Source organism: Ahaetulla prasina, chromosome 2 (assembly GCF_028640845.1).
Source record: "Ahaetulla prasina isolate Xishuangbanna chromosome 2, ASM2864084v1, whole genome shotgun sequence".
Lineage (NCBI taxonomy): Eukaryota > Metazoa > Chordata > Lepidosauria > Squamata > Colubridae > Ahaetulla > Ahaetulla prasina.
This window is the reverse complement of record NC_080540.1, coordinates 134056601-134068822: the sequence shown is the minus strand read 5'-3', so window position 1 is coordinate 134068822 and position 12222 is coordinate 134056601. Positions and strand designations below refer to the sequence as shown.

At 48.9% G+C, this 12222-nt stretch overlaps 1 protein-coding gene across 5 annotated transcripts in view; it reads right to left on the bottom strand.

Annotated features, from left to right (window-relative positions):
- Positions 1-12222, bottom strand: part of DUS1L (dihydrouridine synthase 1 like) — a 31306-nt gene that overhangs the window by 9269 nt on the left and 9815 nt on the right. For 4 of the 5 annotated variants that reach the window (XM_058167007.1, XM_058167004.1, XM_058167006.1 and 1 more), the window contains exons 6-8: positions 10792-10874; positions 10542-10625; positions 10068-10171 (exon numbers count right to left, since the gene is read on the bottom strand). In XM_058167007.1, coding sequence (XP_058022990.1) covers positions 10068-10171; positions 10542-10625; positions 10792-10874 — 271 coding nt within the window. The remainder of the gene's footprint in view (positions 1-10067; positions 10172-10541; positions 10626-10791; positions 10875-12222) is intronic. The other variant, XM_058167005.1, reaches the window with a different exon arrangement.

Genomic DNA, 12222 nt, shown 5'->3' with positions numbered 1-12222 from the left:
TTGCAGAGTCCTCACGGTCACGTGATCATGGTTTGGGAACTTGACAACGAGCAAGCAGTTATGATGGTTGCAGCATTACATGATCATGTGATTGCCATGTATGAATTCCACAACCGGCTTCCAACCAGCAAGTCAATGCGAAAGCCAGCAGGAAGTTGCAAGTTGCGGTATTGTCATGTCATGCTTAATAAGATGCATGATTCACTTCACAACCGCAGCTGATGAGGTAAGTTGGGCATTGTTATGTAACGTTTCATGTTAAAACTGCATTCCTTAGTAATGGAGTTGCCGGTCCTAATTACGACTGATGAGGACTAACTGTATGTTGCTCACTCATTCATATTTCTCAACATGAAATTAAAATCCATTTCTTGCTATTTCAGAACCACAGAAATTGTTTTAATCTAATATTTTACCTCTTCTGTGAAATTAGTGAAGCCTTATTTATCTGATGTTCTCATGGAACTTCACAGTTAACATAGTTAGTTGACTACCCCGACTTTTCAAAATTAAGATTTCAATCACTTTCATTATTGTTAATAGGGAGGGGTGTACAAAATGTTTCATATTAAACTGCTTTCAAGCACGAGTTTTGAAAAATGGGCTGTTTCACACATTGTGGAAGCATTTCAAGCTTAAAATACTCATTAGCCGCCCATATTTGCTCGATAGCAGGATGAGTGGCACATAAATTTCATAAATAAATTAAATACATAAATTTCAATACCTCTTGACAGCTTGAAAGCAGGACGCTTTGCAAAATTTTGTGATCAAACTATTTTGAGATGAACCATTTTCACACTCCTGGATAATCACCAATGTTTCAGGAAAAGCACTTCTCTTCAAGAATCCAAATGCAAGCTAAGAGGTGTTAATATGTATATACAAGCGTATTTCATATCTTTTGTTTCTCCATCTAAAACAATAGATTTTATATGCAAACTCAAATTCATATTTAAATAAACTATTCAATAAGCATGTTATAATAGCCAGACATTCAAATCTTGTATGGGAGATGTCTTCAAACTGTGCTCCGTGGAACCCAGGGCTCCCCAAGAACTTGATACAGTCCCTTGAAAGACTAAGGGGTTGAGGTGGGAAAAAGATCACTTGAACCCAGCCAATTTTCTATCACTGGAGCTTTACCCTCAAATCAAGGTGTCCAGGAGTTTGTTTTTTTTAAAAAAACTAATAGGTTCCTTGGCCTGCAAATCGCTAAAAAAACACCTTGTTGTTCAGCATTAATGATCTCTTAAAGCACTATGCATTCCAAAGGATGTACCTGTTAAGTCTTCACACCATGAACGATACCCATGTCTTCCTTAGAGTTATCAGTAGAAAAGCAATTTTTTCATTATGGGTTCCCTATTAATGCATATGCATTCTTTCATCAAGATTCCATGTAATGCCTGTGCAGCCTTGGAGCTCTTTTTCCTGGTTCATCTGGATGCAAGAGACCAATGTCTCTGCCAACTGTCAGGGGTCCAATCCCCACTGGCGCCAGGTGGACTCAGCCTTCCATCCTTTCGAGGTGGGTAAAATGAGGACCCAGATTGTTGGGGGCAATAGGCTGACTCTGTAAACTGCTTAGTTTGGGCTGTAAAGCACCAGGAAGTGGTATATAAGTCTAAGTGCTATTGCTATTAACTCCCAGCTTTAAAAATGCGCAGACTGCACTGGCTGCCTGTGGCCTTCCGGGTGCGCTTCAAGGTTCTGGTGAACACCTTCAAAGCGCTCCATGGCATAGGGCCGGGTTACTTACGGGACCGCCTACTGCTACCGGATACCTCTCACCGTCCCGTGCGCTCTCACAGAGAGGGACTCCTCAGGGTGCCGTCAGCGAAACAGTGTCGTCTGGCGACACCCAGGGGAAGGGCCTTCTCTGTGGGGGCTCCCGCCCTCTGGAACGAACTCCCCCCAGGACTTCGTCAACTTCCGGACCTCCGAACCTTCCGTCGCGAGCTTAAAACTTATTTGTTCATCTGCGCAGGACTGGATTAGTTTTTAAAGTTCGTGGGTTTTTAAGGGGTTTTAAATGGGTTTTGAATGGGTTTTGAATGGGTTTTATTATTTGCTAAATTTTAATTGCGGCCAATTTGAATAAGTTTTTTAGTGGTATTTTTAATAGTATTTATTTTGTAATAGTACTGTCATTTTATCTGGCTGTAAACCGCCCTGAGTCCCTCGGGAGAAGGGCGGTATAAAAATTTAAATAAATAAAAAAAAAAATGAATCATTTTGAGTTCTCTTCGGTTATTGGTGCCTTTTGTGTGAATTATCCACTACAGTAACTGTCCTATTTTTTCCAATGGTCAGTATTAATGTTTGGATTGGAAGAAACACCAACTAGAATTGCAATGAGAAACCTACTTCAATATTGTTGCAAGAATATTACATCACTATGTCCCTAAAGTCACCAGGAGTCTTGACAGAGGATTACTTATGTTTATCATCTCTGGCACAGCTGATCTCTGCTCAAAAGATTTACCGTATATACTCGAGTATAAGCCGAGTTTTTCGGCACGTTTTTTGTGCTGAAAAACGCCCCCTCGGCTTATACTCGAGTCTACCCTTGCAGAGCCGACCCAGGGAGAGGGTTTTTTGCCCTCGGGAACAGCTGGGCGGCAGGGCGAGCAAATGCTGCGGCATGCTTTGCCAGCTCGGCCGGCTCGTTTTGGGCGGCTGGCCTCCGGCGTTTTCTTCCGCCGCTTTTGATGGCGGCGGCGGCGGCGGCGGCGGCGGCGGTGGTCGGCGGAGGGGCGTTGACATTTCGCCCCCTCTCACTCGTCCTCCTCTTGCCAGCGGTGGGGGCGGAGGCGTTGTCACCCTCGCCTCCTCTCCGGCCGAAATTGAGTGCGGCGGCGGGGTGGGGAGGCCGCCGTGAAGTGCCGGCTGGGGGCCGGGATTGGCTCCTGGACTCCCCAGCCGGCACTTCACGGCGGCCTCCCGCCGCCGCACTCAATTTCGGCTTTCGAGAGGAGGGCGAGGTGACAACGCCTCGGCGAGTGACAAACAAATAGAGTTCTTCTCGCCCCTTGGCGTTTGTCACCCTCGCCCTCCACTCCGAAAAGCCGAAATTGAGTGCGAAGCGGCGGGGTGGGGAGGCCGCCGTGAAGTGCCGGCTGGGGAGCCGGGATTGGCTCCTGGACTCCCCAGCCGGCACTTCACGGCCTCCCGCCGCCGCACTCAATTTCGGCTTTCGAGAGGAGGGCGAGTGACAACGCTGGCGAGTGACAAACAAATAGAGTTCTTCTCGCCCTTGGCGTTTGTCACCCTCGCCTCCTCTCCAGCGAAATTGAGTGCGGCGGCGGGGTGGGGAGGCCGCCGTGAAGTGCCGGCTGGGGAGTCCAGGAGCCAATCCGGGCTCCCCAGCCGGCACTTCACGGCCTCCCGCCGCCGCACTCAATTTCGGCTTTCGAGAGGAGGGCGAGTGACAAACAAATAGAGTTCTTCTCGCCCTTGGCGTTTGTCACCCTCGCCTCCTCTCCGGCCGAAATTGAGTGCGGCGGCGGGGTGGGGAGGCCGCGTGAAGTGCCGGCTGGGGAGTCCAGGAGCCAATCCCGGGCTCCCCAGCCGGCACTTCACGGCGGCCTCCCGCCGCCGCACTCAATTTCGGCTTTCGAGAGGAGGGCGAGTGACAACGCAGCGAGTGACAAACAAATAGAGTTCTTCTCGCCCTTGGCGTTTGTCACCTCGCCCTCCTCTCCGGCGAAATTGAGTGCGGCGGCGGGGTGGGGAGGCCGCCGTGAAGTGCCGGCTGGGGAGCCGGGATTGGCTCCTGGACTCCCCAGCCGGCACTTCACGGCCTCCCCACCCCGCCGCCGCACTCAATTTCGGCTTTCGAGAGGAGGGCGAGGTGACAACGCCAAGGCGAGAAGAACTCTCTTTATTTGCTTGTCACTCTCGCCCTCCTCTCCGGCCGAAATTGAGTGCGGCGGCGGGGTGGGGAGGCCGCCGTGAAGTGCCGGCTGGGGGAGTCCAGGAGCCAATCCCGGGCTCCCCCAGCCGGCACTTCACGGCGGCCTCCCCCCACCCCGCCGCTTCGCACTCAATTTCGGCTTTTCGGAGAGGAGGGCGAGGTGACAACGCCTCCGCCCACCGCGGGCAAGAGGAGGGCAGTGAGAGGCGAAATGTCAACGCCCCTCCGCCCCTCCGCCGACCACCGCCGCCGCCATCAAAAGCGGCGGAAGCGCCGAGGCCAGCCGCCGCCCAAAACGAGCCGGCCGAGCTGGCAAAGCATGCCGGCAGCATTTGGGCTCGCCCTGCCGGCACTTCAATCCCGGCTCCCCAGCCGGCACTTCACGGCGGCCTCCCCACCCACCCACCCACCCACCCACTCCCACTGCCGCCGCACTCAATTTCGGCTTTCGAGAGGAGGGCGAGTGACAAACAAATAGAGTTCTTCTCGCCTTGGCGTTTGTCACCCTCGCCCTCCTCTCCGGCCGAAATTGAGTGCGGCGGCGGTGGGGGTGGGGAGGCCGCCGTGAAGTGCCGGCTGGGGGCCGGGATTGGCTCCTGGACTCCCCAGCCGGCACTTCACGGCGGCCTCCCGCCGCTCGCACTCAATTCGGCTTTCGAGAGGAGGGCGAGTGACAAACAAATAGAGTTCTTCGCTTGGCGTTGTCACTCGCCCTCCTCTCCAGCGAAATTGAGTGCGGCGGCGGTGGGGGTGGGGAGGCCGCCGTGAAGTGCCGGCTGGGGGTGCCCGGGAGCCAATCCCGGGCCCCCCCAGCCGGCACTTCACGGCGGCCTCCCCCCCCCCTGCCGCTTCGCACTCAATTTCGGCTTTTCGGAGAGGAGGGCGAGAGTGACAAACAAATAGAGTTCTTCTCGCCCCTTGGCGTTTGTCACCCTCGCCCTCCTCTCCGGCGAAATTGAGTGCGGCGGCGGTGGGGGTGGGGAGGCCGCCGTGAAGTGCCGGCTGGGGGCCGGGATTGGCTCCTGGGCTCCCCAGCGGCACTTCACGGCGGCCTCCCCCCCTGCCGCTTCGCACTCAATTTCGGCTTTTCGGAGAGGAGGGCAAGAGTGACAAACAAATAGAGTTCTTCTCGCCCCTTGGCGTTTGTCACCCTCGCCCTCCTCTCCGGCGAAATTGAGTGCGAGCGGCGGGGTGGGGAGGCCGCCGTGAAGTGCCGGCTGGGGGCCGGGATTGGCTCCTGGACTCCCCAGCCGGCACTTCACGGCGGCCTCCCCACCCCGCCGCCGCACTCAATTTCGGCTTTCGAGAGGAGGGCGAGTGACAACGCCAAGGCGAGAAGAACTCTCTTTATTTGCTTGTCACTCTCGCCCTCGGAGGCGGAGGCGTTGTCACCCTCGCCCTCCTCTCCGGCGAAATTGAGTGCGGCGGCGGGGTGGGGAGGCCGCCGTGAAGTGCCGGCTGGGGGTCAGGAGCCAATCCCGGGCTCCCCAGCGGCACTTCACGGCGGCCTCCCCACCCCGCCGCCGCACTCAATTTCGGCTTTCGAAGGCGGTGACAACGCCAAGGCGAGAGTGACAAACAAATGAGTTCTTCTCGCCTTGGCGTTTGTCACCCTCGCCCTCCTCTCCGGCCGAAATTGAGTGCGGCGGCGGGGTGGGGAGGCCGCCGTGAAGTGCCGGCTGGGGCCGGGATTGGCTCCTGGACTCCCCAGCCGGCACTTCACGGCGGCCTCCCGCCGCTCGCACTCAATTTCGGCTTTCGAGAGGAGGCGGTGACAACGCCAAGGCGAGAGTGACAAACAAATAGAGTTCTTCTCGCCTTGGCGTTGTCACCCTCGCCCTCCTCTCCGGCCGAAATTGAGTGCGGCGGCGGGGTGGGGAGGCCGCCGTGAAGTGCCGGCTGGGGAGCCGGGATTGGCTCCTGGGCTCCCCAGCGGCACTTCACGGCGGCCTCCCGCCGCTCGCACTCAATTCGGCTTTCGAAGGCGGTGACAACGCCTCCGCCCACCGCGGGCAAGAGGAGGGCAGTGAGAGGGGCGAAATGTCAACGCCCCTCCGCCCCCTCCGCCGACCACCGCCGCCGCCGCCATCAAAAAGCGGCGGAAGAAAACGCCGGAGGCCAGCCGCCGCCCCAAAACGAGCCGGCCGAGCTGGCAAAGCATGCCGGCAGCATTTGGGCTCGTCCTGCCGGCACTTCAATCCCGGGCTCCCCCAGCCGGCACTTCACGGCGGCCTCCCCCCACCCACCCACCCACCCCCACTGCCGCTTCGCACTCAATTTCGGCTTTTCGGAGAGGACGGCGAGTGTGTCAAACGCCAAGGGGCGAGAAGAACTCTCTTTATTTGCTTGTCACTCTCGCCCTCCTCTTACTCGTCCTCCTCTCGCCCTCGGAGGGGGCGGAGGGGGCGTTTGTCACGAATACATCCCAATAAAATGCAAAGGTTTCAAAGCATGTTTTGGAAAAGCAGCGAGGGATGGGGGGAGAATGCTGCCTTGAATGTGAAAAAGCGTGGAAAACTCCAACTACAGTATAAAAAAAAAACATTTGCACTCAGTACTTTTTATTTTATTTTATTTTTTGCCAAGTTTTCCCCAGGGTTTTTTTTTCCCCCTATGGAAATTGGGGAGGTGGGGAGAAAGAGGTGAAAAAGAAAAGCCTCTTGGAAAGCGGAGAAATACGGCAAGAACAAACAATTTCTCCCCCCCGCCCCTCCCGGCGCCGTCCTTCTCTCCCGCCAGTCACATGGTTCAGTTTTTTTCCAGGCTAACTATACTTTGCGTTTCACTTCCCCGAGTGAACATTGTAAAGTAAACAGTGAGCAACAGTGAGCAAAATTACGGTAATCTCCTCTGCCAAATCTATTCCCAAACCCTCCCCCCCAACACCTCCGCTCCACAAAGGCAAGAAATGAACGCCGAATCCGAGAGGGGGGCAGGAGGAGGAGGAGGAGGAGGAGGAGGAGAGATGGGGGCATTGCAAGCTAGGGTGGGAAGAAGGAGGAGGAAGAAGAAGGGAGGCAAAAGAAACCGACCCTCGCGCAGATCAGCAAATTAGCTTTCCTTCTCCAAACCAATTTTTTTTTAAAAAAAAAACCCGTTCTACCCAGAGCAAATGGCAAATAAGCAGCCCGTTTTGAGTCTGATTATTGTTTCACGGTGGTTGCCCTCTCTGATCTCCTTGTACATGACAAGGCACCTCTAACCCAGCGCTTTGTGTTTGTTATTGGTAATTCTCCTCTCCCTTCTTCCATTGGAGTCCTCTCCCCTTTCTTTCCGAACGGGGCGGGCGATTTACCTTCTCTGCCTCTTTTTATTTTCCTGGAGGTGGAGGTGTATTCCTAAGGATGCCTTCAGTGCTGGGGAAGGAGCCGATCCATGGAGGGGAGGGGGGCGACGCTGCCGAGAAGCCGCTGCTTACAGAGGCGAAAGAGCCAGGAGACCTTGGCATGGGTGGGCGGCTGGTGTAAGGCAGGGCAGAACCTTGACCGCAAGGATCCCGGGAGGTGGGGGCGAAGAGAGGCAGAGAAGGAGGAGGAGGAAGGAAAAGAAAAGAAAAGGGGAGTGAAAATAAGAGCAGTCCGAGCAATAAATAAATATTGCTGGGCTGCTTTCCAAAATCCTCAACACGGAACTAAAAGTTGCAAGTGTTTTGTGAGTTCAAACAGTCCCTTCAGACTAACACGTTTCATTAAAAGATACAAAGTTTGGTAAACTGAAGCTCGCTCTGTCCAATGCAAAAAAATCATCATCATCATATAATAATAATAATAATAATAATAATAATAATAATAATAATAATAATAATAATAATAATAATAATAATAATAATAATAATAATAATAATAATAATAATAATTGTATACCGCCCTTCTCCCATATATTTGTAATATTAGCAGGAAGGGTTACAGCAAGGAAAATCAATACAACCCGTTCTAAGCCGAAAACACATTTATATAAAGAGACCTGAAAGCGTATTTGTATAGAAACAAATGTACGGTATTTGTCTCTTGTGATGATGTGTTGCAGGGTTATATAAATGCTGTGTGATAGTTACAGCATTTCCAGAAAACACAGACTGGAAAAGAAAAGAAAAGGAACGGTAGGAATGAAAATGGATGACTGTGTCATCCATATCATCAACCTTTTGTGAAGTGTATTGGGAAGCAACTTTTTAAAATAAGACCTTTTCTTGATCGTCTCCCTTATTAAAAAGGGGGCGTTTGTCACTCTCGCCCTCCTCTCGCCCCTTGGCGTTTGTCACTCTCGCCCTCCTCTCACTCGCCTCTTTTCGCCTTTGGAAAAGATAGCTTGCCGTCCATGGGTCTCTTTGGACAGCTTTCTGGGGTGATGGTTTCCTGATGGCAGTTGACGTCGTAATAATTTTTTTTCCTGTTAGGAATGGATCCCAGTACTTCTAATCCTGGACCATCAAAACAAAAGCATGAGTCATCTGAGCTGCTTTCAAACTTAAGGTTGTGTCAAGAGCAGAAGAAAGCAATAACAGTATTGCAAGTAGAATTTTGTGTTGATGAAAACAAGTAAGGAGTGGCGGAAAATGAAAGCTGACTTGGAAAAGCTTCCAAAGGCAAAAAAAGCTCGACGTGGTTTAACGAGTCCATTTGGGGCTCTAGAGACTGAATTGCATGAATGGGTTATGGAGTGTCGTCAAAATGGTTACTGTGTAACACGTATGGGAATTCGCTTACGTGCCCTTCAAATGGCTAAAGAAGAAAAATTTAAAGTACCAGGCACTGAAAAATTTGTTGCATCAGCAGGATGGTGTACCGCTTCATGAATAGGTTTGGCCTATGTTTGCGGCAAAGAACAAAGATTGCACAGAAGCTGCCAAAAGACCTTGATGAAAAAGTGATGTCATTCCATTCATTCATCATAAAACAAAGAAGGATCCATAACTATGACCTTCAAGATATTGGAAATATGGATGAAACGCCTATGACCTTTGATCTTCCAAGCAACAGAACTGTGGCAAGTTTGGGAGACAAAACAATTTTACTAAGAACCACAGGAAATGAAAAAAACCATTTCACAGTCGTTCTGTCATGTTTGGCTAATGGAACCAAGCTGAGGCCTGTTATTATTTTTAAAAGAAAGACCTTGCCTAAAAAGGTAAAATTCCGCCACAATTACAGTGCGTGCACATGTTAAAGGCTGGATGGATGAAGATGGAACAAAAAAATGGCTGGAAGAAATTTGGAACGGACGACCAGGAGCAGCCTTAAAGAAAAAACCATCACTGTTAGTTTGGGATATGTTCAGAGCCCACATATCTGATGACATAAAAAAATTGGCAAAGTCATCTCAAGTCACTTTGGCCGTTATTCCAGGTGGGCTTACATCTGTATTGCAGCCCCTAGATGTCAGTTTAAATAAACCTTTCAAGGACCGTGTGCGAAGGATGTGGCATGAATGGATGACATCTGGTCAAGCTCAACTGACAAAAGTTGGAAATCTGAGAAAGCCAGACATACAACTAATAGCACAGTGGGTTCGTGATGCATGGGAAGATATTCCAGAGGACATGGTGCAACGTGCCTTCAAGAAATGTGGCATTAGTAATGCTATGGATGGCAGTGAAGACAGCGCATTGTATGAGGGTGACAGCAGTGATGATGACGACTGTGAACTCAGTGATGATGACAACGTATATGCGGATAACATCACAGGCGCTGAAGTAGCTGAAGCTCTGTTTGGACAAACAGATGATGAGGAGGAGAGTTTTGAGGGATTTTAGCTCTCGTTAGCTTGGTTGCTGTTACTTTTAAAGATACTGTATTTTTGATACCATATTCTTTTTGGGGACCCCCTTTTGCACTTTTATTGTTTTTCGTTCAAATAAATATTCATGTTATTTTACTTGGCTCTATCTTTATTTTTTACATTGACCAGTAGCTGCCTCATTTCCCACCCTCGGCTTATACTCGAGTCAATAGTTTTTCCCAGTTTTTGTGGTAAAATTAGGTACCTCGGCTTATATTCGGGTCGGCTTATACTCGAGTATATACGGTAAATCACTGTTTTAAAGGATAATGAAAGCAACAGAAACACCAGATAACTGCACTATGAGCAAGAGTATTTAGTTTCATTTAACCTCAACAGTGAGATTGAAGAGTTTCTTTTTCTTTCCTACCTGCGCTCATCACGCCCTGAACTCCTGTCTTCTGAATACACCGTTCCACGTCTTTGAGGTATTGAATATTCCCATTTGCAAAAACAGGGATTTTTACAGCCTTTCTATGACAGCAAATGGAAAAGGAAAGGTAATGCATAAATAATAGAAATCAAAACCTTTTAAGAGCAGCAAACTCTTAGACTCACCAAACAATATTTTCTCTAAATTGAAGGCTTTCAGCATCTAGAAAAAACCTCCTAATGTACACTGAACTGAGGACCAAAAGCAAGAACCTTGTCTCTCCCTTCCATGATACAATATTCCTTCCAAGATAAAATATTCAAGTCCTACTGATAATTATGTGTCTCAGAGAATTGAAGGGCAGAACCCTCTGGCCTTTCCCATTGGTCAAGATGTCATAGTTCAAGAACAGATAGTCAAAAAAGAGTAACAGGAAAGGAAAATCGACTTAAATGCCAGTAAGTGACTCACAATTTCATTTCATTCCGGCTGTGAGAAATTAATCTCCTGCCTTTCTTAGCCCCTCTATTCCTCTTCTCTAATAAGTCTCGCCTTCTGCAGAAAGTAAATTTAACAACAAGAGTCCATTTCTTTGCTTTAATTCATGTGGACCCATTGGGAGGCAGTAATTATTTAAAAGATGAGATACAAATACAGTGAATCAATCTATACACATTCAGATGTACAGGGTCCCTTCCCCAGATTAGCTATGGGTATTTACCTCACAGCCTGTATGTGCTCCCAGGAAGCCACACCAACAAGAGGTCCTTTCTGTTCTTTAGTGCGCCCATGGACAGTTAGAAGCTACAACAAAATTACATTTGTCTTTCAGTGTGAATGAGACAAACACTCTTAGAAAATATTTCATTTCTCTGTAATGCTAGCTGGGTTTTTCTAAACAAGTAGTCAGGAATTCCAAATTCCACATCTAATTTCTTCAGATGACATTACAGATAGTCCTCAACCTAGGACCACAACTGAACCTGAAATTTCTGTTGCTAAACAAGTGAGTTTTGCCCCATTTTATAACTTTTTTGCCACAGTTGTTAAGTAAATTACTGCAGTTGTTAAGTGAATCATGCAGTCATAAAGTGATTCTGGCTTCCCCCATTGACCTTGCTTGTTGGAAGCCAGCTGGGAAGATTACAAATGGTGATAACATGACCTTAGGACAATGCAACTATCATAAATACACACCAATTGCCAAAGGCCCAAATTTTGATCATGTGACCATGAGGATGCTGCAACAGTCATAAGTGTAAAAACCGATCATAAGTCACCTTCTTCAGTGCCACTGTAACTTCAGATGGTTGCTAAGTGAACGGTTGTATGTCGAGGACTACCTGCACAGATAGTCCTTGCTTAACAACCACAAATGGGACTGGCAACTCCATCACTAAGCAACGTGACAGTTAAGCAACGCATCATGTGATCATAATGGACATGACCTCACTTCCACTGTGGTCATTAAGCAGATCACCAATGGTCATGAAGCAAGATGTCATGTGACTGCAACTTGCAATTTCACTGCCAGATTCTCCATTGACGGAAGCCGGCTGTGAAGTGCACAAACAGCAAATGTGACCATGAGATGCTGCAACAACTGTAAACGCCTGCCAGTTGTGAAATACTTGAAACTATCACTTGCCTGTCGGGATGCTGTAACGGTCAGAAGTATAAGCAACAGTCATAAAGCAACTTTTTCAGTTCCATCATCACTTTGAATGGTGGCTAAACAGAGCAGTTGTTAAGCTAGGACTATCTGAATATTTTTCCTCAAGTACTAAATAAGCTTATTGGAACATGGAACATCCATATCTATTTTATATAAGAAAATTAATAACTTGTTACTGACATCAAACCTATTAAATATCTTGATTTGTGTGCTATTACTGTATATTGCAAATACCTCCTATTTAGTGGGATGAGATCAGCAGTACGTTGGCCATATTAGATATCCTGAGCTAAAACTGAGCTTTAATTGCATGTCATACATGCCGAAATTGATCAGTATTAATCTTACTATGGTATTAATTAGGCAGAATGCTGCATATGGCACAAGTATGACTAAGGCCTGCAACATCCCACCGAAATTACTAGGGGTGATTTGCAAACCCAGAGCCTATACACTGCTATATAAAGCATTACAATA